Here is a 27558-nt window from a genome sequence, read left to right on the forward strand (position 1 = left end):
CTCTGAGCTGTCAGCACAGAGCCCGACGTGGGGCTCGAACTCATGGACCGTGAGATCATGACCTGAGCCGAAGCTGGCCGCTCAACTGACTGAGCCACCCAGGTGCCCCTCCTTTTCTGGATGTATGCTCAGAGGCAGTTAGGTATCCACATAGGAGCACCTCCAGTGCTGGAGAGGCTGACAGCCCTCCCATCTGCTGCCTCCAGCTCTGACCGGGAGAGTGTCTCGGGAAGAACGGTGGGCGGACGGCGATGCCCTGTGGGGGGCAGGCCAAGAGTCTGTGCCGTGGAACCCCGGGTGCATGTGTGCAGGTCTGGCTGTCCGCAGGCTCCCGGGTGCCTTTGCAGAGGAGTCCTGTGAGCCTGCGAACGATTTTACCATGAAGACTTTTATGTGCCCGAGAGTCTCTTGAGTCCCGGGCCATCAGGTGCTTGGTCACCGTAATCCTGTCTGACTTCGGGTGACAGGTCAGAGAGAAGCGGGTGACCACTCTGCCACTCAGCCCCAGCTCAGCACCCCAGGTCTTCTCACCATGTTTATTTCTACTGTTTTCGCACACACACACACACACACACACACACCCAGCTGAACAGACTCTGACACATTCCCCAGCAAAAGGAACAAAATCTAATCAAAACCACTCGCAATTTCGTGTCCAGAGCTAACCAGCACACGTCACTTAGCATTTATCCTCCAGAACCGTAAACACCCCTCTTCCATCTTAGGGAAAGGGGCCGCGCTGTGCACCCTGTCCTGCGGCCAACACGTGGCCGTTCTTCAGCGGGGCTAAACGGGGGGCGGGGGGCCTGGGGGACCACCCAGGTCGTGAGAGCCCTGGGCACCGCCCACCTCCGCGTCTCTGCTCCGCCCATGTGCCAGGCCCTCTAGATGTTTACACAGCTGGGACAGACTGGGACGGCTGGTGGAAAGCCAGGTGACAAGGGAGCCCTCTGAGTGGGGCCGCTCAAAGAGGAGGTGGGAATAGGAGGGGGAAGGAGGGCGTGGCTGGCCCTGGGGACACTGAGAGTGCCAGGCACAGCCCAGAGCAGGGGCGGGTCACCAGCAGGAACGTTCACTTGACTTGATTGACATAGCCCTGTCTGCGGTGCTCGCTTTTAACAGAGCTTCCCGGCCCTGTTCCCTCATCAGGTGTAGTGGCCACTGTAGGAAATAGCTGTGTGAGGTCCCTGGGTGGCCCAGAACGCCAACGTGGGGGCTTCAACCACAGAAACTTCTAGAGGAGGGAAGTCTGAGCTCTGGGCATCAGCAGGGTGGGTTCCCTCTAAGGGCTGTGAGGGAGAATCTGTTCCCTGCCCCTCTCCTTGCTTCTGGGGGTTTCCTGGCAGCGTTGGGCTTTCCTTGGCTTACAGGTGCATCACCGTCCTATGCGAGCGTCATTGTCTTTGTGTGCCTGTCTCTGTGTCCAAATTTCCCCTTTTTATAAGGATACCAGTTATGTTGGATGAGGGGTCTACTCTACTGTCGTTTGACCCCATCTTTTTTTTCTTTTTAAGTTTATTTTGAGAGAGAGGCAGAGAGACATGGAGAGAGAATCCCCAGCAGGCTCCGCACTGTCAGCGTGAAGTCTGACGCAGGGCTCGATCCCACGAACCGTGAGATCATGACCCGAGCCAAAATCGGACGCTTAACCGACAGAGCCCCCCAGGCGCCTCTGAGACTGATACACACAGTGTAAAGAGTTAGGAGACAACGCAAGGAGACAAACGGACATCTGTGTGCCTTCCGAAGCACGAACACAGTGTGTGGGGCACATCCATGGGCCCCGCTCCTGGCCTGCGGCTTCCAGGTTTGGTCCCTGATGCCCCCTCGGCCCCCTCTCTTCTGAGACTTCTCGGGCTGCGGGGTCTGTCGCTGCCTCTGTGGCTCAGAGAGGTTTGTCCTCTCCGAGGACAGATCTGCCTCCTCTTGGCAACTGACGCCTTGTCGCTCCCGTGGAAAGTCATCACGATCTGTCCTCTCCCTGTGATGTCACCAGGATGACAGTGCTCGCATGACCTGGATGCTCAAGGGCAGGCTGAGAACCGAGGGACCAGGGACAGGCCAGCCTGGCAGGCTCAGCTGACACAGAGTCAGTTGCCGGGGCATGACAATCTGAATGACCGAGGCGCAGTCACCACCCGAGTGTCAGGGCTCAGATGTTGGGCGGGCATAGCCACGCCAGCCTGTGCCACTCACGAGCTGTGTGACCTCGGGCAAGTCACGTGCCCTCTCTGTGCCTCAATCTCCTCATTGTAAAATGATCCCTTGTCCCACAGGGTTACTGGAAAGATTACGTGAGTTCACAGTTGTAAAGTGTGCTTAGAACCTGCACATGGTGATGTTGACAAGTGTTACCATTGTGGTTGTCAGGACATCTTTGCCTTCCTTCCGCCATGATGACGCTTCTGTAGGGAAAACCCCAGGTTGGAAGGGACCCACCCTGACTGTCCTGCTCCAGCATTTATCCCCTTGATCGAGCTTGGCTTCCCCTGTTCTCCTGACTCTCCTGATACCCAGTGGGTCCAGTTAGGACACCCTGAGCCCTCTCTCCATCCTTACGGCCACAGATGCGACCTTGATGGGGACCCCTTATTCTCACGAAATGCTCTTCTGGTCCCCCGTCTCTTTATCCGCCCCATTCGCACATCTGTCCACATTGCCCACTGGCCTGACCCGGCATTTCTCAAGCCCTTGGCATCCACGTGCTACGCCCAGGATTTGGCCACAGCTGCGGTCTGCTTCTGTCATTTGTTATAGAAAATCGTATTAATGTGTTAATGTGTCATTACATGGATTTGTTAATTTTACTGTATCTTGTTAATGATTTTCTTAAAATCTTGTTAATGATTTTTTTACCTTCAATGAATTATTGTCACCATCAGTGGAAAACTTACTTGGAATAGACAGCAAGTATTTTAGAATATACACACTGAAAACAAAACACTGTAATTAAACTAGACCAGAGGTCCTCAGACTTTTTCTGTAATGGGCCAGATTATTAAACATTTTAGACTTTGTGGGCCGTAAGGTCTCTGTTAGAGCCACTCAGTTCTGCCATAGTAGCAGAAGAGCCATGGACAATATATGAATGAATGGTGTGGCTGTGTTCCGATAAAACTTTATTTATAAAACCAGGCGGTGGGCCAGACTCATCAACTCCTGAACTAGCCGCTGTTGCAAGCTGAAGGTGCTGAACCCAAGGCCTATACTTTCTTTGTCAAATAAAGGCCTGAAGTTCACATATTTCAGAGGTGATATTTGCACCATGTCACTGAGAGGTTTTGTCCTTGGAAATCCTATAAAGGACCGGATGAGAATTAAAATGGCTATGCCTTTTGAAGTGAACCTGGGTGCCAGCTAAATGTGTTTCATGTGCCCCTGGGGGTACGGGGCTAGAATTTGGAAAAGCATTGACACTGATCAATCGATCTCCAATCAGTCTTTACAGGCTCTTGCTTTTTCTCAGGGTCAGCATTTTCAGAAATACGTTCGTGCTTACCTGAGGAGTGTCTGACAATTTTCACAGCTCTTCATTCTTCCTCTGTTAAGGAGGCTTGAGAGACTTCCCCGGAGTGAACATCCTGGCCTTCCAGAATCCATCTAGCTGTTACCCACAGGCTCAGCAAACGTTCCAGCTCTCTTCCCTGGTCTTCCTGTCTTCTTCCCCACGGGCCTGATCTAAGCCCTCATCATTCCCATCCAGACCTCTAAATGCAAATATCCCCCCTCCCTCTCTTTCTGCCCCCAGTCCCCAGGCCAGCTCTCTCCCCAACACCCTGGAGAATCAAGTTTGTTTCTTTCTCATTCCCATTTAATCTTTAAAGTTTATTCTCAAACGTTTAATTATAGCAAAATATGCACAACCCCAATTTAGCATTTCAACTGTTTTTTAACTGTGCGGCTCAGCGGCTTTAGGTACGTTCGCGCTGCTGTGCGTCTCCAGAACGTTTTCATCTCTCCAAATGAAACTGTGTCCCCAGGGAACACGGACTTCCCATCCCTCTTTTCCACCAGCCCCCCCACCCCACCCCGGCCCCCGCCCTTCTACTTTCTGACTCTAAAAATTTGATTCCTCTGTTAGGAGTGGAATCACGCAGTATTTGTCCGCTTGTAACTGGCTTATTTGGCTCAGCATGAGGTCCTCAGGTTTCATCCCCATCAGAGCGTGTGTCAGAACTTCCTTCCTTTTAAAGACTGAGTAATAGGTCATTTTGTGGATCCATCCACCTGTCACTGGATGCCTGAGATGCTTCCACTTTGTGCCTATTGTGAATAATCCTGCCGTGAACATGAGTGCACAGATACCCGTACAATGAATCCCTGATTTCAGTTCTTTGGGGTGCGTGCGTGCCTACCTAAAAGTGAAATTGCTGGATTAATTCGATGGCTCTATGTCGAGTTTTTTTAAGGACCCAGCACACCGTTCTCCGCCATGGCTGCACCACTTTCCATTCTCGCCAGCGGTGCGGAAGGGCTCCAGTCTCCACATTCTCTCCAACACTTGTTGTCTTCTGTTTTGCTTATTTTTGTCATTGTTGTTTTGATAATAGCCATCCTCATGGGTGAGAAGTAGGTTCCTATTTGACTTGATAGTTGCTTTTGTAATAGTACCTGGTACACTTGCGGGGGTCGTTTGTCTAGTTCTCCATGGTCCTCATTCACAGGCTGGACACCTTTCCTGGCCAGGGAGCAGCTCGCCTCCTTGTAACTAACACCCAGTGTTTATTGAATGGTCCCTTTCATAGCTCCCAGGACTCTCTGCTCTTGGGAAAGCTCAGTGTCTCACCAGAGTTGCTACAGCTCCTCCTGGATCCTGTCTATCTTTCGTCCCCCGCCTCCCCATTTCTAAGCAGGCAATGCTCCTGCAGCCCCCCTCCCAGAGTAAAGCGTCTCCACGGGAATACCTCGAAGCCTTATCAGGCAGGGAAAATGGTGTACTGCACTCCTACTTGGTTGCTGCCCACACCCGTTTAGTTTTGTTGTCTATTTCTGCCGGCACTCAGCTCTGAGTTAACTGCTGGGCACGTAGTCAGAGATGTCAGAGCTGTGGATCCTCAGACATCGCCACCAGGGTATCTGCTGGGTTTGGTGCCAGAATCCATTTTTCTGTTTAGCATTTTTCTTGCCGTGACTCGTCTGCCCTGGGAACAATGAGCTGCAAAGCCTGTTTGCAGGGCTCCAGGGTTAAGCCGTACGGGGCTCGGTTGTCTGTGACCCCCTTGCTCTCCCAGCCAGGTCCCGAACCAAGCTCCAGGGACTCTGCTTGGGTGAGCCCCAGCGCCAGAGCCTCAGGCCTGCCCATCCCCTTATGGGCTCTGCTGGGAATCGGGCTCAGCTCTCTTGAGCTGTCGATGCATCTTTAGGTGCAAAATCAGCGCTAAGTGAGCAAGAGGAAATAAAGGGCCATGTTAACATCTTCCTCCGAAGAGCATCGGGGACCCGTTGGAGCGTCCTGACGAGAAGGTGAAGGGATCCATATTTTTAAAAGAGTGTTCCCGCTACCGTGGGGAGAGCAGTACGGAGGGGGCCAAGAATGGGCACCTGGCAAGCAGCGAGCAGGGAAGAGGTGGGGTTGGTGACAGTAGGAATGAAAAGAAGTGGATATGAGAGATAACCGGGAGGTGAAATCAACAGGACGTGACGACAGATTCAATGTGGGGATGCGGGAAAGCGAGGGGGCCACTGCTGAATACCAACCAGGTTTCTGTGTTGTACAGCTGGATGCCAGAGGTGCCTCCAGAGATGAGCTACACCGGAAGAGGGGCTGGGGTGGCTGAGAAGCCATGATACGCCGGCTGGGGGCTCGAGCTCTGGGCTACGCACATGGGCTTGTGGGTCCGCAGCAAACTGGTGGTGGGGAGGAGATTGCTCGTCTCCTTGAGATCTCGCACAGTTCGAGAAGACGCGGGCCGGGTCTCGACGATCTCCCCCATTTAACGGCTGGGTGGAGTAGAACGAGCCAGCTAAGGAGACAGGAAAAGAATGCCTAGAGAGATGGGAAGAAACCACGGGCTGGTTCTAACTTGAATCCAAAGGAAGAAGACGTTTCAAAGAGAACAGAGTGGCCAGTTGTGTTGAATGCCTTTGAAAGATCAAGTCGGCTCACATACCTTCCCAGGGCTCAATCAGCAGGGGGGATCCTGCCCAAATGGCCTCATCTTCCCCTCCCTTGTGCCACACACCTGCTTGTTGTCCTCCTGAGCACTCGGCAGCTGGGGCTGCAGGCAGGTGGGCTGGGGGGGGGGGGTGTTGAGCAAGTGCTTTGACCCTTCTGAGCCCAGCCAGAGGAAATCGGCACGCGAATTTTTTTTTTTTTTTACCTGTAGGATGAATGCGAACTGGGAGACAGATAATGGAGAGTCTACGGGAAGAAGCAAAATGCCCAGGACCCTGAAGAGCCTAGCTTTCAGGGATGTGAGGTGCCAGCCTAGAGGGGAGGGTCTCTGGAGAGCTGGGGGAAATCCAGCAGGCGGGCTAATGCGCTAACTCGGACGATTTGAAAATAAAGAGCATTCCTCTACAGTGGGATATTGAAAATCCCACTGAGATTTCAGAATTTCAGCTATAGTGGCCAAAGAATGTTTCTTTAAGGACTTAGAAGAGCTCAGTAGTATATTAATTAATAAAAAACAATAAATTATTAAGTAATTAATAAAAATTAATGAGTGAGTGGTAAGAACGCTCAACACGAGGCCCGCCCTCTGAACAAATGTTTACACGCACAACACAGAAGGAGGGAAGGGCGGGGAACAGAAGGAGACCAGCGTCTCTGCTCAGACCCATCTGTGGTGCTGTCTACAGAGTAGGCTGCTCCCCACACAGCCAGGGGTTGGTCCTCAGCTTCCCTGGGCATCTATGCCAGGTCCTGGGCAGGAGGCCCACGGCTCAGGACACTTGGCCTCCGTGGCCTTGCACTGGGTTCTTTGGGACCTGCTCTCTTGAACCCACGAAGAATTGTGGAATATCTCTTCCCAGGCCCTAAGAGCATAGTCCTCACCAAGCCAACGGCTGCTTTTACTTGCGGGAGAAGGAACGGGGATAGGACGGGAGTGGGGGCTGAAACACACTTCTCCGTGGGTCCCTTGTCCCTCTGTGCATGATGTCTTGTAACCTGGGGCACGTCTGAATTTCAGCTTCTTCACCTGTAAAATGGGAGCAGTAATATTTACCTGCATTACTCCTACTCAGAGCCCTTGTAAGGACTGTCACTACCCTTGCACTTAACAAGCACAGAGTTCTCACTACAGAGAGGACTCACTTACACATAAAGCACAGAGAATCGGCAAGGCCTGTGACCCCAGGATACTTTAAGGAGGACTTCCTGGAAGAGGCAGCGTTTGAGCTAGGAGTCAGCTAGATGGAAAAGGGGATCAGAATGGTGTAGGCCAAGGAAGGAGCACGTGGAAAGATGCAGCGGCGTGACGTCGTGGGAGATACTAAGCTGTGGGTCTGGGGTACAGGGTGAGTGGCCGGGAAGTAGGTAGGTTGGGGGAGGAGCGTGACTCCGCAGGAAGGACTCAGCTAAGTGAGGGAGTGTGAGTCCCATCTTGTTATAGGATGAGAGCAGGTTCAGGAGCAGGAGTGGTGACGTGATCAGAAGCACCTTCTAGAAAGACAGCTGGTTGGAATGTGGGGAGTGGATTGGAGCAGGACGAGCCTAAAGGCAGGGAGGCTGATGGGGACACCAGTGACCTAACCCAGGGGCACTGTGACTTGGGAGAAGGGGAAGGGAAGGGCCTCTAGGTACTTGGGAGACAGACTGCGTGTGGGGCATGTGGGAGAGGGAGGCCAGCCCAGATTCGGGATTGGTGGGTGAGGTTGCCCTCCGCTGACACACAAGTGGATCTGGACGAAGCGGTGTGGGGACACACAGTGACTTCTTCCAACACCGGTCAGTGTGTGTTGAGGGCTGTCCGGGTTGGGACATGCTGTCTGGAGCTCAGCACAGGTGTCCACAGCAGCGGCCGACTCGGGTGACATTGACTGACACTGGAGGTGGGGGGTGCAGGCAGCAGGGAGGCTGGGGGTGACGGCAGAGGGAGGGTGACCAGCACAGAGGGATGGAGGGCTGAGTGGGTACGAGGAGGAGGAGGAGGGTCCCGGACGGGCGTGTGTGGCCAGGGAGCGGCCAGAGCAGCAGAAGGACCAGCAGGACAGGCACCGCCCAACAAGGCTGCAGGCGGACAGCATGGCACCCCCTCCCAAGGTCCCCTTCCGGAGGGGGTTGTTGTGGGAATCACACCCGGGTGGGGGTGGGGAGGAGAGCCGGGAGGGGAGGAGGAGGAGAGATGGTTTCTCCAACACCCACACGGCTTCCTTCCTCGGCCCCCCTTTCCCACGTCCTCTTCTGGAATGTTCTGCCCCCAACCTTGCCTCGGTGGCCTCCTTCTCGTCAGGCCTCAACACAAAGCTCCCCTCCCTGCCTCCGTGACCCGCATCACTCTCTGACACCGGCTTGTCCGTTTGACGATGGCCTTGTTCACGGCCTATGTGCCTCTGGGAGGGAGTGGGGGTGAGGGGGAAGCTCTGTTTGGTCCACCCCCCACCCTCGACTCCCAGTGCAGCGTTCCCAAGGTGCTCAATAGCGTCGTGTCGAAAGGATGAAGGGAACAATGTCGTCTTTCAGGGACCACGTGTGAAAGGGCCTGGTGAGCCATCCCAGGCCCTGCCCAGGCCCGCGTCCACGCCATCAGGCAGGCTCCTTCTGCGGCGGCCACGCCCCTCCCCCCCACCCCCAGCCTTCCCGCCTCCCTCCCCCCCACCCCCAGCCTTCCCGCCTCCCTCCCCCCCACCCCCAGCCTTCCCGCCTCCCTCCCCCCCACCCCCAGCCTTCCCGCCTCCCTCCCCCATCCTGTTGTTGGGATGAACCTGAACAGGGTTGTCCTGGCCTTGACTGTGGCTCTCTCACACCCACGCTGGGCGCCGCTCATTAGTCGGGTCGCCCTGCGCCAGCCCCGAAAGTGAACACACCCTCTCCCCAGGCCCATCAATCACTGCCAGCTCCTTTCACGGAGCCTTTCTTCCCTCTCCCAGTGAATGGGCATCAGCGGAGTGTTCGGCGGATGTGCTCAGAATTATTCGCTTGGGGTTCCTTCCCTGAGTTTTATGAGGCTCTGCCCTGGATTTTTTTTTTTTTTTCTTAATTTTTTTTTCATGTTTACTTTTGAAACAGAGAGGGACAGAGCGTGAGCAGGGGAGGGGCAGAGAGAGAGGGAGACAGAATCCGAAGCAGGCTCCAGGCCCCGAGCTGTCCGCACAGAGCCTGACACCGTGCTTGAACCCATGAACCGTGAGAGAGCACTAGTGGGAGAGGGGCAGAGGAAGAGGGAGAGAGAGAATCCCAAGCAGGCTCCACACTTAGCACAGAGCCCCACGTGGGACTTGAACTCACAAACTGAGCCGAAATCAAGAGTAAGATGCTTAACCGACTGAGCCACCCAGGCACCTGACTGGTATCTTTATAAGAAGAAGAAATTGGGGGAGCACCTGGGCTCAGGATCTCATGGTTCATGGGTTCAAGCCCCGCGTCGAGCTCTGTGCTGACAGCTCGGAGCCTGGAGCCTGTTTCGGATTCTGTGTCTCCCTCTCTCTCTGCCCCTCCCCCACTCATGCTCTGTCTCCCTCTGTGTCTCGAAAATAAATAAACATTAAAAAAATTAAAAAAAAAAAAAAGAAATTAGGACACAGACACACACAGAGGGAAGACACAGGGGGAAGACAGCCATCTATAAACCAAGTTGGGAGGTCTCGGCCCCCTCAGCCTGTGATACTTTGTTATGGCCGCTCTAGCAACCTAACACAAGGATCCCCCCCCTATGGGGAGACTAGCTTGGATTTTCCGGGTGGGCCCAATGTAATCACAAGGGTCCTTGCAAGTGAAGGAGGGGAACCAGAGGGTCCAAGAAGGAGAATGGTGTCAGAAGTACAGGTCAGACTGAGGGGGGTGGGGAGTCTGAAGATAGAGGAAGGGGCCAGAAGCCAAGGGACGTGGGGGCCTCCAGAAGCTGGCTACAGCAAGGAGCAAAATCTTTCCCTAGAGCCCTTCAGAGGGGATGCAGCCCTACCTAACACCTTGATTTTAGCCCTATGAGATCCATTTTGGACTTGGGACTTCCAGAATGGTAACATAGTAAGTTTGGATTTGGGTTTTTTGTTTGTTTGTTTTTACAGCAGCAACAGGGAGCTAACACATTGTCCAATAGGCACTTAGACATACGGGTATAGGTGTGGGGAGTCACAACACACAGAGTAATTGAAGCCATTGTGAACAAAGAACCCGTTTGGAGAAGCGTGTGAGTGAGGACAGTTGAGGTCTAGGCAAGAACCTACAGAGACCAGCATTCCAGGACAGGACAGCTCACACGGCCGTGTCTCTGACGGGGGCACGTGGTCCATGCTCTGGGGATTGAAATGCTGGGCTAACGGCCACTCCCGAGGCACAGGTCCAGAGGTTGTGTCTGAGAAGGGGGTCGGAGAAAGCGAGGGACTAAGGGCCAGGCGGCGAGTCAGACGACGGTCACCATAGTTAGAATCCTATGTCCCTCCCCTTCCAGGCCTCCTTCCCGTGCGGCCCTGCAGGAAAATGGCCATTATTTGTACCCACGCTTCTTTATGGATAGAAGGTGAGACCAACATGATTACCAGAGAGACTGCTGGCTGTCACTTTTGACGCTCATGCTGGAGAGCCCTGCTGGGCAGTGGGGGGTGGCCCTTGCTCAGCTTTCTCCTTGGTAGGAGACCTGATTGGGAGCGCCCCTCCTTCCGGCACCTACGGCACAGTCCCTCGGGTACAGCAACCCCCCACTGGCGATCTGAGGGAGCAGACAGCACAGGGCCAGGGCCTGGCTCAGCTCCCATAGCCCCCAGAGCCATGCACAGCAGTCTGCTTAGACAGAAGCCTCCGATGGGATGGGAAAGAACCGGCCATATCCTGTGGGTGCTAAGGGCACGGGCTCAGGGATCTGGGGTGGAGCAGGAAGCGGGACCTGGATGGGTGGCCACTGGTTTAGCAGGGACAAGGAGGGACCAGTCCCAAGGCTCACCAGGGAGTCCTCGCTAGTCTTTTTTTTTTTTTTTTTTTATGTCTTTATTTTCTTTTGAGAGAGAGAAACAGAGCGTGAGCAGGGGAGGGGCAGAGAGAGGGAGACACAGAATCCAAAGCAGGCTCCAGGCTCTGAGCCATCAGCACAGAGCCCGATGCGGGGCTCAAACTCACAAACTGCGAGATCATGACCTGAGCCGAAGTCGGACGCTCAACCGGCTGAGCCACTCAGGGGCCCCATGGAGTCCACTCTAGTCTTAAAGGAAGCAAGGAGGATCTTTCTTTGGAGAAAGGGCGGGCAAGCCCCCAGCTTCCCTCCCTGCAGAAAGCCGCGGAGCTCAGCAACTGTGCTTCCTGGGAAAGTGATACTGGCTGTTGACTTAGATCCTTGTTAGATCCTTCTCAGCACTCAGCAGAAGAGCCTGGCCTGGGAGGTACCAAGGCCACCCTGTTGTGACAGCACCACCTCGTGCCAGCGGCCGGAGACCCCCATCCCCACCCCCTGCACTTGTGCGTGGCTCGTAGGAGATGCTCAGAACGCTGGCTTCTTTCCTGGCTGGTGGCTCCGTCTGTCTGTCCTCCTGGTGCCTGGCCACTTCCCTGCTTGGCGTTCTGGGCCCCTGCTGGGTGTGTCCTCCCCTCCTGTCTCCCAACCCCAGCTGCACTCCTGCTTTCCCTGCCTCGCAGCCCAGAGCCCACCACAGCGACCCTGGGGGTCTCTGGAGAGCTGAATGGGGGGCAAGGGGTGTAATGGGTGTCGCCTCAGGAACCAGGCCTTCTGGATTTTAATCCTGGCTTGCTGCTCCTAGCTTGGTGTCCCCGTGCCTCACTTATCTCACCTGTGAGATGGGGTTGATGATAAGAGTAGCACCTGAGAACAGGGTCTTGGGAAGGATTGGGTCAGTTTCCGGCATGCAGTTAGCACCCAAGAAATGTCCTTTATTTTCCGCCTGGGTCCTTCCTCTGCTCTTCAGAGACCCCGCTCCAGAGTGTCCTTGCCAACTGCACTTACCCGCTCCCCCTGCCCCTTCTCAGAGCCCTCCCCTGACGCACCCCACGGCCCGGAAGCTTCACCAGGCACATGCTCGGGCAGTCCCCTCATGCACACCTCATATCAGACACGTTCAGGGGTTGTGGGTGTAGTTTTCCAGTCACCTCTGGAGATAGTGACAAAGTGATGGGCGTGGGGGGGGAGCAGGGACAGGCGGGGACGAGGTGTCGTGAGTCTGGCGATGCTGCAGGAACCGAGAGAGGAATCCATCACTGCGTGTTCATCCAGACCCAGAGCCGGCCTTTCTTCTCCCGTTAAGGACAAGGCAGGCAGGACATCAAAGACACGGTGAATCTGGTGCGGGGGCCAAGTAGCAGAGGGCCAGGTTGTAAGACCCAGAGAAGCAGAAGAGGCTGGGCCGGGAGGGAGGAAGAAGGACTTAGGAGGCAGAGGGAGGCCACGTGCCCCCTTCCTGTGCTCGCTGTCCTGAGTTCACGGCGACGTCGACAGGCTGACCCCCAGGTCGCCGCCTGCCTCACCCTGGCCCCGCTGATTCATCCCGGAAGGTTCTTTTCCCATATCTCTTTTTGGTCTCAGTGATGGGCTTGTGGGGAAAGAAAGAGTCAGGAGCGTTCGCTCTGTCTGCGACCTCAGCGTCTCAGAGAGGGGCTATCAGCTCCTGGCGGGGGGCGGGGGGGGGGGGCGGCGAGGACCCGTGGGGACAGTCTTGGGACTCCGGGTGGGACAGAATGAAAACACAGGGGACACCGAGAAAGAGCGCACGATTCAACATTACATCAGTTCCTTTAAGGACTCAGATTAAAACAAAATCTCCCGAACAGAACAGCTGTGGGTGGAAGGGTACGGTCCGCGGAGCAGAGACACGTGGATGCCGGTCCCGTCCTCCGATCCACGGGCACCGGAAGAGTCTCGGTGGAGATGCTTTCCCCCAGAAATGCGGCGCGTGGCCTGGGCCACATTCCAGACCAGCTGCGCAGACGCCCCAGCGTCCCATGCGGCGATGGCCTTTGGCAAAAGCCCCTCAGCGTGATGCTGGCATGTTCCCTGGTCCATGCCCATGTGCGGGGATCCCAGTGGTGATGAGTGATGCACGGGGGATGTTTCCTCATTATTCTTGCTGAGATGCTAGCTTAAGGGGCAGGGCGCGTGGGCAAGCATTGCTGGAAACTTCCAGGTGAGTCCAGACCTTGGATACTTCCTAGAGTCATGGCTGCCCCCAGACTCCCAGCAAGATGTACACAACAGTAGCCTCCGCATGGGCCTCTCTACCACAGCTGCGCCCAGACCACGAGCTTTGGGGCGGACGTAGGGAGACACAGGGAGTGTGGATTCCCAGTGAGCGAGCTGAGAGCCCGTCCTGTTTACTCTCACGTAAGAAAGCATCAGGGGAGGTGAGAGTGATAGTATAGGGCCGCTGCGGAATCTGCATTCAGGCCAGAGAAAGGCGGGTAGATGGTCTGTAAGCCCTGTCACTCGAGGCACTAGAACGACAGTTAAGGACAAAGCACTTGCAGTGCACCCCAGACGGGACTTGACCGCCTTATGCAGGGGACAGTTCAGCTAGAGGACCTGGCTACGCTGTCCGAATGAGACACATGGTCGTTTTGGGTGAAGCCCCAAAGGCCACAGGCCCCCCAAGTTCTGGCTTCTCAGGTGGGTGGGGCAGGGGTGGCCCCCTGGGACAGGTACCTGCCTCCATGGAGTTTCCCATGATGCAGAAGGAACTAGGTGAGGTTCTGACTCTGCATCTGGAACTACCACAGAGGATGGAAGTACTGGAGGCTTGTTGGGGGGGGGGGGTTGCCATGGTGACAGGGGAGCAGGGCCCAGAAACCCTAGAGAGGCTGCCCTCCCTTCATACCTCGTTATCCGTGCTCTCCACTGGACCTCTGGCCCGGCCCAGGGCAGCCTCCTGGTCTGTCACCTAAGAGCCTCTGCTCACCCTAAGCCCCAGATTTGGGGAGCGCTTACCTCATGGGTGCTCTCTGCTTGGTGGACCCCCTGGAAACCCCCTTCCAGTCTGTGGCCTCATCGTGGCCCCTGGAGAGGCTGCACTAAGGCAGATGGGAAGCAGGTGGGAAGCAGGCCAAGAGGCAGGAAGTTGCCGTGCAGTTGCCTAATTTCGTTAAGCTCCCTCCCCTCCCCCGTCCCCCACCTGGACTTTTGCCCCCCAAATTGCCTCCCCCTGCCCCCCGCCCCCTTTGCTAGCTCTAGTCTTTCCTGTTGTCCTCCATTCCAATGGCACAGTCCCGCAATCCCTCCGTCCTCTCCCCTGTCTGGGCGAGATGCCCCCTCTGTGTTCCTGCACCTGCCACGTTTCCCCCATAGCGCGCCCAGCACGGGTGTTGCAGCCGCACCTCGGCCTGGCCATATGTCTCGCTTTAGAATGAAGTTGTCTGGCCGGTTGTCTGTCATCCCAGGGCCTGGCCCCGGAGAAGGGCGCCCAGTAAATGTTCGCTCCTTCGGTGGCTATAGGCAGGGAGACCAGACATTGGGATTTTTCTAAAGCAAATCCTCTCTCTCTGGAAACCCACAGACCGTTCAGGTGCGGTGCATGGTCTTTGGTCCTCGATGGAGGTGAAGGACAGAACAATCTTACAGAATCCCTCTGCGGTCTCTGTCTTGCTGTCCTAGAATTAGGGGTGGGTGGGGCCGGGTAGACAGGGGGAAAGGGGGAGTCAGGGCAACATGCACTTTTGCTTGGCTAATTGTCAAGTTCACAGGGGAGCTAGAAGGTCAAACTGTGGCACCCCCAGTCCAGCCCACACGGCCTCTGATGTAAAAACTCTATAAGCCGGAGTTAAATTTCCTCAGCTGGCTGACTCCCAGCGCCTTTTCTGGGGTCGGGGGAGGGGGGACGCGCCTTCTTCCAAAGCGTTTCTCCCTGGCCACCCTTAGTGTTCACTCTTCGCCGTGTTTTATACATGTGACTCGTCTCGTCTCTTGAAATGCCAATCGGTATCTTGCCCACAGAGAGAGCTGGGGCTGGTGAACACAGGGAGCCAGACCAGTCTTCTGGCTCTTCTGTGAGGGACCTCTACCAGTCAGTTCGGGTGCAAATGGGCGAATCCAGCTCAGGCACTCAGAGGGACCTCCACCGGTCAGTTTGGGTCCCAGAAGGGTGCAAATGGGCGAATCCAGCTCAGGCACTCAGATGCAGAAACAGGAGGCTCTCCTTGGGGCACGGCCTGGCCGGAGGAATTTCCCAACATGCATAGCGCTCTGCGGAGAGAGTTAGATGGCTGGTACCTGGATGCAGGAGCAGGGAGGGAGTGAGCCTTGAAAGGGGATGCCTGCAGCCAGCGTCTAAGGGGAGGCAGGGCAGTTACAGAGAGCCTAAATGAGACACAGCCAGCAGCCCCCTCCAGCTGCACTCGGAGCCCTGAGCTCTTCCCCGCAGGGCCAGGAAGAGGCTTCGCTGGTCTGCTTTATGGCTAACCCCACCCCCAAGAAGATGGGGATGTTGATGTCCTTGTCAGATCTCCTCCCGGTGAGGGGGCGGGGCGACAGGGAGAACAGAGCTGTTGGCCGCCATCAGCGATTCAGGAAGAAGGACTTGAGGCCCTGGAAGAAAACGGACTTCTGTCTCTGCTTCTGTTTCTTTTTGATGATGGGCACCCACACCAGCCCGCACACCAGCATCATGAGTCCCAGCGACAGGAAGGCGGGCCCTATCATCTTAAGGACCTTAAGGCTGTTGTTGCCCAGGTGCAGGGTGTAGGCCAGGCAGGTGATGACCACGCCGAAGAGCAGGATGGCGCCCCCCACCGACATGATGACGATGGGCTTACGGTAGATTTCCCAGTTACTCCTGGGGGTGGCGGTCCAGACAGACTCACTTCTGGAGCTGATGCACAGGGAGCTGGCGGTCTGGCTGGGCAGCAGGTCCTTGGATTCCGGAGACTTCTCCTCGACCTCCAGGGCCCTGGGGAGAGCCTCCATTGTCACGGCTCCTCAGGACTGGGCACCCGGTACCCGCAACAGTTAGAAGCAGGGGTGAAGCCAAAGCGGTCCTCACACGCCCTTCCTGTTCTCAGCATCCGTCTGCAGCCTGGCTCTCAGCAGAGGGCGATGCCTGGCTTTGTGCTAAAGCCAAAAAGAAAGTCAGACGAGATCCACAAAAATAAGAAACCACTCCCTGGCATGCTTTTTGTCTTACTCTTTTTTTTCCTTTCTTTTTTAAAGAATTTTTTAATGTTTATCTGTTTTTTTATTTTTTTATTTTTTTATTTAAAAAAAATTTTTTTTCAACGTTTTTTATTTATTTTTGGGACAGAGAGAGACAGAGCATGAACAGGGGAGGGACAGAGAGAGAGGGAGACACAGAATCGGAAGCAGGCTCCAGGCTCTGAGCCATCAGCCCAGAGCCCGACGCGGGGCTCGAACTCACGGACCGCAAGATCGTGACCTGGCTGAAGTCGGACGCTTCACCGACTGCGCCACCCAGGCGCCCCCATGTTTATCTGTTTTTGAGAGAGAGAGAGACAAAGCACAAGCGGTGGGTGGGGCAGAGAGAGGGAGACACAGAATCCGAAGCAGGCTCCAGGCTCTGAGCTGTCAGCACAGAGCCCGACGTGGGGCTCGAACCCACGAACTGCGAGATCGTGACCTGAGCGGAAGTCGGACGCTTAACCGACTGAGCCTCGCAGGCACCCCTCTCTTGCTCTTAAAACACCAGACTGTGTATGGACTGGAGAACAGCACGGCCCAGGATTTTATGTGCTTTTTCAGCACTGGACAGTCATGCCCCGGGCTCAGAGTGTGACCTTTTTGATATCTAAATGCCCCCTTTCCCCACCCTCCTCATGAGTTACATCAAATCAGATTCCTACCTTCCCATTCTTTAGCAGGTAAAGGAGTGGAGTCGATCCCACCACCTGTTTGGATTTCGCATCCAGAACCCGTGTGTGTACCTCTCGGTCACCAGAGCCCTCTCCTCCCCTGGCTGGTCACCTGTGCAGAGCAGTTCTGGAGCTTCCGAGAGGCACCACTTACCTGGAAAGCCAAAGCTTTCCACCAGAGCTGTGCTAGCTCAGGGGCCTTGAACGCAGCATTAAAACCTTTCGTTCGAAAAAAAAAAAAACAAACTTTATCAAGTTCGAGTGCCAATGCCTATGTATTTGCAATAAGGCACTAAGATATGAATGGCTGGATTTAGATACTTTTCCTGGTATTTTAGGTACTTTTTGTGTGTGGGAGGAAGGAGAGGCTGGGAGAACCGGGGGGGCGGGGAGGGGAGGTCTTCACCGAGTCACCGTCACCGCCCGGATTCCTGTCCTTGACTTGCCTCCAGAGGGTCTGGTGCAGGGTTCATGCCCTAGAGATGCGACATCCCCATCGGGGAGCGAGCAAGTCAGAGGACAACTTCCTTTCTGCTTCCTCCCTCCCTCCCGATGATCCTGAGCACAAATCCACCACTTTTTTGTAATGTTTATTTATTTTGAGAGAGAGAGAGGGAGAGAGAGAGAGAATCCCAAGCAGGCTCTGCCCTGTCAGTGCAGGGGTGGGGCTGGATCTCATGACCCGTGAGATCATGACCTGAGCCAAAACCAAGAGTCGGATGCTTAACCGACTGAGCCCAGGCGCCCCTAAATCTGCGTTTCTTTACGACACTGCTCGTCTCCGTTCTTCCTGGCAGAGCCCGGAGCCTCCCCACATGAAGTCCAGGCAGAGCTGAGCTCTAGGACCGTGCTGGCCACTCTGTCCTCCCAGGTCCCCAGAGCCACAGACTCTCCGTCTGTTCTCTGCAGGGCCCCTGCCTACCTGGGGCGACTTTCTACAAGCAGTGCTCTCTCCAGCCCCTGCTCTCCTCCCTCCTTGGATCCACTGTCTTTGGTCCTCAGCTCCCACCCTTGCCCTCCTCCAGGTGGCCCGAGACTCTTCCTCCGACCTCTTCTTCTGTGTCCTGTTGGATCAGGCCCCACTCAAATCAGGTTTACTCTGTGTGAGTGGGGCACCAGAGAGCAATTTCCAGCAGCAAAAGGTGCGTTGGGGAAGGTGGGCAGTTCATCCCAGTCACAGTGGGCTCCCCCCACCAAATAGGGTGAGTCAGACCCAAATACGGAGAGGGGTGCATGTCTGGAAATCATGGTATTGGCCCCTGGGTGAAAGGTAGCTTGGGATAGGGGCCCCAGGGTGGCTCAGTCAGTTGGCTAAGCATCCGACTCTTGATTTTGGTTCTGGTCATGATCTCACGGTTCGTGGGTTCAAGTCCCGCATCGGACTCTGTGCTGGCAGTGCAGAGCCTGCTTGGGATTCTCCCTCTCTCTCTCTCTCTCTCTCTCTCTCTCTCTCTCTCTCTGTCCTTCCCCTGATTGCTCTCCATCTCTCTCTCAAAATAAATAAATGTAAACTTAAAAAAAAGAGAGAGAGAAAGGAAAGGCAACTTGGGATAAAGGAGATGGTGTCCAGAGCTTGGAACACTCTGGAACTCCTCTTTATCAAGGCTCTTTCACAAACAGCAGCGTCACTGAGTGAATGGTTTCTCCTCCAACGCTTCCCTCCCAGTGCTCATCTCAAACTTAATCCCTCACCTCCCATCCTCCCTCACCCCTGCAGCAGCTCAGGCCTGAACCACTGGACCTGGTGTTGTCCCCCACGTCCCCGTCCCCGAACCATAATGCTCCCCCTTCCTACCACAAGCGGTCATAGACCCCTCCCCTTTGCCACGGAGGAAATAAGAGCTGTAAAATTGCCTTGCCTTCAGAATATAGATATTCACGTTCATGTACCTCATCTAGAGAGAGGCGATTTGGATCTCTGTGTCCAATGACTTTGAAGAATATGGCGGATGTGCTTTTGTAAGTAAAGGCGCCCAGGTGTTCCCTTCCCCTTGGGTCCTGTGGTCTCTTTGCATAAGCCACGCAGCTGTTTGTAAAGTGATCTTTTCCCCTACGGGCTGGGGGTAAGGAGGGGCATCACAGAGCGTGTTATGAGGTCCTAGCGAGGGGACTTTGTGCCGGTTAGTGCAGCCTGGTTTCTTATGTGGATGTATTGACGTCCCCAGTAGGATTTTCTCTCTGGGTAGTCATTTCCACCGCTTGGCGGTGAAGATCCAGCCCAAAGGGTGCTGCCTTTGGATGCTGGGGGTCCCTCCCTCCCTGCAGTGGGTTGAATTGTCCACCCAGAACCTCAGAATGTGACCTTATTTGGATAAAAGGTCTTTGCAGGTGTAATTAAGGCAAGGGTCTGCAGAGGAGATCATTCTCAAAGAGACCAGTCCAATGACCACGTCCTTCTAAGAGGAAGGAGAGGAAAATTTGACATACAGAGGGAGGCCTTCCTGAAGACGGAGGCAGAGGTCGAAGTGATGCTTCCACAGGTCAAGGACAGCTGAGGATTGCAGCAGTGGCCAGAAGCAAGGAGAGAGGCATGGCATGGCTTCTCCCTCAGAACGTCCAGAAGGAACCAGCTGCGACGTCACCTTGATTTTGTACTCTGACCTCCCGAACCATGAGAGAATAAACTTTCGTTGTTTTAAGTGACTGAGTCTGTAGTAATTTAGTACAGCAACCCCCCACCCAAAACGAACACACCCACCTTTAATGTCCTTGACATCTCAGAGGTGGACCAGGACTGAGGCCCCAAAGTTGGGCTGGCAGAGGAGACAGTGGAAGGAAGGCCGGAGATGCCGGGGCTTCTGGACTCACCAGAGATTTGAATGTGGGGCTCAGCCCTCAGAGCAGCCATCTGAGAAGGGAGGATGGGTCCCTCTAACCTGGAGACCATGTTTGGAGCATCAGGAGGCAGACTTAGTCACACAATTGGGGTTGGGCAGGCTGCAGGCTGACGCCAAGATGGCTCCCTGGATTGGGACCACACAGCCGCGAGAAGGAAAGAATCACGAGCTGACAAGCCCAAGCACCAACGAACATGCACTTATCTCCAAACACAACACTGACCGAGAGAAGCCAGACACACCTCCGTTTACATAAAACCCCATTTACATAACATGAGATTTCATTTACATAAAATTCAAAATCTGTGCTATTTGCAGTTAGGGATAGTGGTTCCCTTTGGTGGGGGTAGCGGGTGGGGAACACAATGGAAACCTCTGGGGTGCTGTAATGTTCTGATTCTTGGTCTGGCTACCGCGGGTTACATGGGTGTGTCTGTGCTGTATATTCATGATATGACTAGTTTTCTGTGTGCACATTAAATAGCAATAAAATGTTTAAACAGAGATAATTAAAAGGCGTAACTAAGGGCAACATGTTCCCCTTTTTGGATTCTGACTAGAACAGACCCATTATATAAAGACATTTGGGGATAATTTTAAGGAAGTTTGAATTTGGATTGGGTTAGATGACACTAAGAATTAAAAATTTGTATTTGCAGGGCGCCTGGGTGGCTCAGTTGCTTGAGTATCTGACTTCTGTTCAGGTCATGATCTTGCAGTTCGTGAGTTTGAGCCCCGCATCGGGCTTGCTGCTGTCAGCACAGAACCCGCTTTGGATCCTCGGTCCCCCTCTCTCTGCCCCTCCCCCACTTGCACTCTCTCTGTCGCAAAAATAATAAACATAAAAATTAAAACAATTAAAAAATAAAAATTTGTATTTGGTAACGCTATTGTGGACACAAAAGCAAATGTCTTAAATTTTTTTTAATGTTTATTTATTTCTGAGACAGAGACAGCGTGAGTGGGTGAGGGGCAGAGAGAGAGAGACAGAATCCAAAGCAGTATCTATGCTCTGAGTTGTCCTCACAGAGCCTGACACGGGGCTCGAACTTGTGAACTGCGAGAACATGACCTGAACCAAAGTTGGACACTCAACCCACTGAGCCACCCAGGGCGCCCCCAAAAGCAAATGTCTTAAAGATACGGAGATGCGTCTTGAAACATCATACAGGGCAGAAATGCTATGATGCTGTGATTCACACAAAAACATTAAACTCTGGATGCAATATGACAAAATGCTTAATATTATTAAATCTGGGTGGTGGCTATCTAGAAGTTCATTATAATACTACCTCTCTAATTTTGTGTATGTTTGCAAAAGCTTATGATAATGGGAGTCTGAATATACATATAGACAATGACCAGACCACACATAAAATCAGAACTCTGACCCACAGTCTGCAGGAATCATCCCAGGAAGCCAACCTGGTATCTGTAAGTCTGACTTTTAGGACTTCAGGCCACGGTCTCTAGCAACTGACCCAGCAAGCTAGACGATAACCAAGGACAAATGCCTTTTGACAACAGGAGCAGTTCAACTGGGAAAAGAAAGTCCTTTGGACAAACAGTGTGGACCAACTGATGTTCCAAAGGGAAAAAAATGAAACTCGACCCCACCCCACCGCATCAACAAAAAAATTAATCTGAGACAGATCACGGGGTAGAACCTGAACATAAAAGCTAACACTGTAAAGATTCTAGGAGGAAACAGAGGAGAACACCGTTGTGATCTGGAGGCAGGCGAGGGTCCTCAGGGTAGAGTAGGCAATAGCCAAGAACGAAATCTTAACCAGGTAAGACCTCATCGTGACTGAAAACTCCCGTTCATTAAAAGCCACTGAGAAGAGGGGCCCCTGGGTGGCTCAGTCAGTTAAGCGTCCGAGTTCAGCTCTGGTCTTGACCTCATGGTTCGAGTTCGATCCCCACGTCCGGCTCTGTGCTGACAGCTCAGAGCCTGGAGCCTGCTTCCGATTCTGTGTCTCCCCCTCGCTCTGCCCCTCCCCCGCTCAAGCTCTGTCTCTCTCTCTCTCAAAAATGAATAAACATTAAAAAATATTTTAAAAAATAAATAAAATGGGCAAAATATTTAGACATACCATTACAAAGGGAGGTAAACAGATGGACAAGAACCCCATGAAAAAGTGCTCGCTGCTGATACTCAACAGGGACATGCAAATTAAAACCACCAGGAGATACAGCCACACGCTCACTAGAATGGTTAGTATTTAAAACGGTGAACTGGGGAGCAATCAGAGCTCTCTCGTATGCTGATGGCGGGGACATAACATGGCAGGTGCACTTGGGAAAACAGGCTTGGGAGTTTCTTACGAAGTTAAACGCACACCTACCTTATTCCTCCTAGAAGTTCCACCCCCAGCTAATTATTTGTCCAAGAGACATGAAAGCCTATGCCTACCAATGACTTGTGTAAGAATATTCATACAGGACCTTCGCCCACAGCATCCCAACCAGAAACAACCCAACAGCAAAGCGCGGATCCATACAGCGGAATGCCAGGCAATAAAAAGGAACGAACAAGGAAAAGGAACAAAATTTTTGAGACACATGCGGCATGGATGAGTCTCATAGACATGCCGGGTGAAAGAAATCAGATTTATGAAAGAGGACATATGTTGTATATTTCCATTTGTAGGACATTCTGGGAGCTTCTAAGAACGAATTGAAGGCGACAAACTCAAAACAGTCATTGTAAGGAAGGGAATTGCAGGAAGGAACTAATGGATTTCCCTGGAGCGAACGGAAATGTTCTGTGCGTGGTGTTGGTGTGAGTTTCGTGGTGGGGGGAGCCCATTTGCCCATGTAGCACACTAAGACCTGTGCGTTTCCGTGTGTGTAAATTGCACCCCACAGATAAAAGGACCATTAAAACCCTAAAAATAATTGATGGGTCATGGTAGGGAGTAGGTGGAAATACAGCTGAACCGGGAATGGCAGAATGTCGATAAGGGTTGAGGCTGAATGATGGAATGTGGGGATCCAGCAAATGGGTGTGAGCAAGAAAGAAGCGGGTGCCTGGTTGGCTCCGTTGGTTGAGCGGCCGACTCTTGATTTCGGCTCAGGTCATGATCTCAGAGTTGTGACTTGGAGCCCCATGTCTGGCTCTGTGCTGGGCTGGATGTAGAGCCTGCTTGGGATTCTCTCTCTCTGTCTCTCTTTCTCTGTCTCTCTACCCCACCCCCACTCGTGTGCTCTCTAAATAGAAATATAGATGGATGGATGGATAGATAGATAGATAGATAGATAGATAGATAGATAAAATGGATGGATGGATGGATAGATAGATAGATAGATAGATAGATAGATAGATAGATAGATAGATAGAGTGGATGGATGGATGGATAGATAGATAGATAGATAGATAGATAGATAGATAGATAGATAGATAAGGTGGATGGATGGATGGACAGATAGAGAGATAGATAGATAGGGTGAAACATGTTACCCAGGAAAATGAGAGGTGTGGGCAGAGGCAAAATGACCCCAGAATAGGGTGGAGATGTTATAGGGAGATCTGGAAGGTGAGGGAGTCACTTGGCTCTTACAGGAAAGACTGTATAATTGATATTGATGAAGAGGAAATCCAGAAAGGTAGAGAAGGTGCTTCTTGGAGAAATTAGGAATTGGGACAGAAAATGCAGATGAGAGAGAGAGAGAGCTAAGAGTTTGTCCACCTTGTTTCTGGAAAGACACCATCCCTTGAGGGGAAACACAGACTTGCAGTGAGCCAGGGGGCCTTGGATGGAGCAAAGACTGGGTCCAGTGGCCTCAATGATCTTCTCCAGGAGGGAGGGACCCACAGGACCATCCCTTAATCTTGTTAGAGCCGGTCTACTCATCTACCATGTGCTCGTGATGGTGCACTTATTCAGAGACCCCGTCTACATGTGTCATCTCCGCGTGGGGCTGTTGACCTCGTATCCCCCAGGTTGCTATGCAGTGCTCCGCAAACAGTGCTCACCAACACCACAATGCTTTGCGACAACTCCCATGTGCTATGCTCTGCTAGATACTAGGAAGCCAGTCTCCCCCCGTGCAGAGGAGCTCAGGGTGTGCATGTTCCTTCACTCTTCTGCGCATAGTTGCGCGCTCAGTGGTGTCTCTGACAAATGAGGTGAAGAGATGTCTCCAGCGAGAGGGGAGAGAGCTGGCTGGAAGATTTGGGCTTTTTCTCACGAGGTCACCTATTCATCCGCCAACGTGCAAATGGTCTGGTGCCGTGTGTGTGTGTGTGTGTGTGTGTGTGTGTGTGTGTGTGTGTGGATTATGCGAGCTGGTGAGCGGCAGCGAGTGTCCCGGATAATAAGGACCCAATACTTGTCATCCAGCAGATTCTCTGAGCGTCTGAAACATAGGGAATGGAGGTTGGAAGTGAAGTGAGTGAATTAGTGCCCTGGAGGTGAGCAGACAGTGTCTCTACCTTCTTTCGGACTGAGAGCATTCCGTCCCCTCCCAGATCCCTTGAGGGGCCGGGGCTGGGGCTTTCTCAACTCCCTACGTTCTCCAGCAGGTTCACTCAGTGCTCGGTGCTTTGCTGAGTCTGGGGACACAGCAGACGCTTGTTAAGTTAAATGATTCAAAAAGCAGGGGAGCTTTGGCAGGAGAAGGAGGAGAGGGTTTTGCGGGCAAGTGGAGCTCACCCTGCGAATTTGCTTGCTTTCCCGTCTCCGGTTGGGACTGTGGGGGCGGGGAAGGTGAGAACTGGCCAGCATCAAGTGCCTAGTCCTGTTTCTTCCACCTGATTGTTGTCAACAACACCCCTGACCTGAGCGGGGCTGGTAGGGTGGGATTGGCAAAGCGGGGGGGCGGGGGGGGGGCGCTGAGGCAGCTGTGAGGGGCCAGGCGGGCATGCTGCCCATGCCCCCACCCCCGGCCTCTAATGGACTGGCATCTGTCAATGGTGAGGAAGCTAAGCATCAGAGAGGTTAAGTGGCTTGCCCAAAGTTACTCAGCAGTGAGTAGCGAGCCAGGGTCAGAAGGGGAGTTTGGGAGTCTGGGTGGCTCCAGAGCCTGAGTTTGAGCCTATCCTGCTCCGCCTGGGGACAGTTTCAATGTTCTTTCCAAACCGAGGGAACGGTGAGTGGGGAGGACACTGGGAATGGGGCCCAGGCAGCACACTGAAGTCCAGTGGTGGCTGCACTGGGTGCCGGGTAAGGCCTGGCGGTGCTGGGTAGAGCCATCGAGGAGGCCAGGGGCTGGAGCCGGGGCCCCTGAGCAGGGGCCGGAGCGGCCGGAGAGGACACAGAGTCCCCGCCACTGTCACTCAGATGGAGCTAAAACGCCTGGTCCCTTTGCCTCCTGGCTCTCGGGGGGCAGCACTATCCTAATCCCTCCCATTTTACAGATAGGGAAACTAAGGTCCAGAACCGCCTGGCCCCACACCCTGGACCATGCTTTCTCAGAGATGGGAGCCCTGTCTTTCCCCGTCTCCCGTCTTCGCTGCCCCCATTCCTGGCTTCCCACCAGCGCCTTCCCGCACATCCTCGCCTCGGCCCTTCGCTGGCCGCGCCCTTCTCTGAATGTGCCAGAACTCGGTCCATAGTATCACATTGCTAGATTTCGCCAATAAAATGACAGGGTGCCAGTAAATCTGAATTTCAGATAAAAAAAACAAGTGCTTTTTTTTTTTTGGGTATAAGAATGTGCGTTATCCCACGTGAGACAGACACCAAAAGTTTCTTTTGTTGTGTATGAGAAATTGGATCTGGGCTGGGCATCCTGCTAAGTGGTCTCTGAACCCTCCTAAGGGACCCCGCTGTGCTTGGGCCTGGAGTTATCTGTCCCTCCCCTGGTAGGAGCTGGGGTTATTCTGGGAAGCATAAGGACGGAAAGCAGAGCTCGGAGAGAGGGCCCCCCCCCCACCTTGATGGACGCTGGGGCCAGAGAGCAGGGTCACCCGGTGGGAGAAGAGGGGGAGGGCAGGCCACAAAATACAAGTGGCGGAAATAACACGATTGGTTATTCCTGAGAAAGACCCAAGCGTGGGTCTGTCTGTGACATTCCTGAGACACGGAGGGTCGTGCTCTCTCTCTCCGCCGGAGTCCCCACCAGTGACCCCCTTCTGATGAGGTGAGCGGGGCCCGGCGCCTGGGCTGATAACGTAGAGGCTACAGCAAACGTTTCTGAACACACTGCCGCTGTCCCCACGGCTCGGCCACCCATCTGTCACCTGCTCACAGCACTTCTGGGAAGGGAAGTTCCCCAAAGGCCATACTCCACCCAGACAGTGCCATTCACCTCCCTCTTCATGTCACCGGGCCAGCGTCCAGACCCTGCCCAGTAACGAGGTGGAAAAAAATAGCTCAGGTGATAACGTCTGCTTTCACGGGGAGGATTGGTCCCCGTGGCACACGTTCACCCTGCACGTTCCTGTCCGGGTTTCGCCTTTTGAGACGAAGCCCGCCCCGGCCAGCTTGCCGCACCTTGTCTCCCTGGCACCCGCCCTCGGCGCCTGCCGCACCTGCGGCAGGGAGGGACGGGCAGACGCCGAGGTCTGATATCTGGGATGCACGGGAGGACGTTCTGGGCGTGAGGTCCTGCCCGTGCACTCTGGGAGCTGAGGGCAGCCTGGCGCTTGGCCGTCTGGCGATTTTGTTCCCGCCTCTGCCCAGGTTTGAGACTGAGGTCCCTGCCCGGCCCTCCCCGCCCCTCCCAGCTGCCAGGGGTAAAGGCTGGATGCTGTACACCTAGCTGTCTGCACACAGCTTCTGCTCTCCCAGGTGCATAGCAGGGCGCCCCCTCCTCTCCTGCCACCACTCTCCCTGGGCGGTCCCCCCAGCCCGCCGGTGGCCGCTTCCGCCTCACCCCCGTCCCCAGGCACGGACCCCATTTTCTTTACCCCTCATTCACATCGGCCTTCCCAATTCCAGTTCCAAGACTGAACACGCTCTAAAGCACAGTGAAAAATCATCTCGTTTCTCCGGGGAAATGGAAGGGCAGAGGGGACCAGTCCCCTCCTTACTTACTGTCCTCAGGGTCCCAGGAGAGGACGGTGAACCTGGGAATCAGAGGCAGCTTGCACGGTGGGGAGGCACCCGGCAATGAGTTTCTGTTCAAGTTGTTCATCCCAGCCCTGGAGAAAGCCTCCCCGGCCCCCTCCAGGAGCTGGTGAGCAGTGAATCCCAGCCACTGAGCAGGCTCCAGTGGGGATGAGCTCACCAGGATATGGGCTAATGGGTTAACCCTTGGCGGGCTGCTGGCACAGGCAACGTCCGGTGGCTTTGTCTCCTCTCTGCTCAGCCACTGTTAGACGAATCTTGTGCAAAATTAATGAAGCTTCTGTGCGGTCTGTCTTCAAGTTTTGGAGGAGATGTGCCTTCGGTTGGTCTCTGGGCAGGGCCGCTTCTCGGGAATCGGGAGAGCTGGAGTTTCTGGGTCGGTGGGCTGCATGATTGTGGTGGAGGAGATGGCAATGGGGCTACCAGAGGGTGGGCTCAGAGGCTCTGCACGCGCTCTACGGGGCAGGCCGTGACAATGAGATCTGGGAGCTCTGTTTGTTCTGGAAGTCAGAGAGGGCAGGTGTATGCTTATTTAACGTCCTCGGTTCCAAGGTGGCAGGGACGCCTCTGGGAGCCAACCCACCCCCCCGCCCAGTGCCTGTGGGTGGGTGCCATATGTTGACGACATATGGGACCCACCCCAGGCCCAGGCATCTCTGAACTGGTTATGCCCCTGTGGCTTTTCGTGTTAGTGATGGAAAGAAGACGATGGCAGCCTTTGCAATGGTGGGGCGATGTTCCTACCTCTGCAGTTGGGCTTATAGAAGCTGCTTACGAAGGGTTGGCTTGGCCACCCTCAAGGTGCTGAAGG

The 27558-nt window shown here is 54.2% G+C and overlaps 2 protein-coding genes across 5 annotated transcripts in view; one reads left to right on the plus strand and one right to left on the minus strand.

Annotated features, from left to right (window-relative positions):
• Positions 1–27558, plus strand: part of ADPRM (ADP-ribose/CDP-alcohol diphosphatase, manganese dependent) — a 143163-nt gene that overhangs the window by 96037 nt on the left and 19568 nt on the right. Inside the window, exon 5 of one of the 3 annotated variants that reach the window (XM_053212506.1) lies at positions 17920–18337. The exons of 1 other annotated variant lie outside the window; for it this stretch is intronic. In XM_053212506.1, coding sequence (XP_053068481.1) covers positions 17920–18095 — 176 coding nt within the window. In that variant the 3' untranslated portion in view covers positions 18096–18337. Of the gene's footprint in view, positions 1–10553; positions 11066–17919; positions 18338–27558 lie in introns of those variants that run through there. One more of the 3 variants, XM_053212507.1, reaches the window with a different exon arrangement.
• PIRT (phosphoinositide interacting regulator of transient receptor potential channels) lies at positions 11062–27236 on the minus strand. 2 transcript variants are annotated; one of them, XM_015081519.3, is made up of 2 exons: positions 26715–27236; positions 11062–16139 (listed from the first exon to the last, which is right to left on the minus strand). In XM_015081519.3, the coding sequence occupies exon 2, from the start codon at positions 15993–15995 to the stop codon at positions 15588–15590; it is 408 nt and encodes a 135-aa protein (XP_014937005.1). In that variant the 5' UTR covers positions 15996–16139; positions 26715–27236; the 3' UTR covers positions 11062–15587. The 2 variants fall into 2 exon arrangements, with proteins under 2 accessions (XP_014937005.1, XP_053068486.1); XM_053212511.1 differs by lacking the exon at positions 26715–27236 and adding an exon at positions 19593–21740.

The sequence above is a fragment of the Acinonyx jubatus genome, chromosome E1, assembly GCF_027475565.1.
Source record: "Acinonyx jubatus isolate Ajub_Pintada_27869175 chromosome E1, VMU_Ajub_asm_v1.0, whole genome shotgun sequence".
Classification (NCBI taxonomy): Eukaryota; Metazoa; Chordata; class Mammalia; order Carnivora; family Felidae; genus Acinonyx; species Acinonyx jubatus.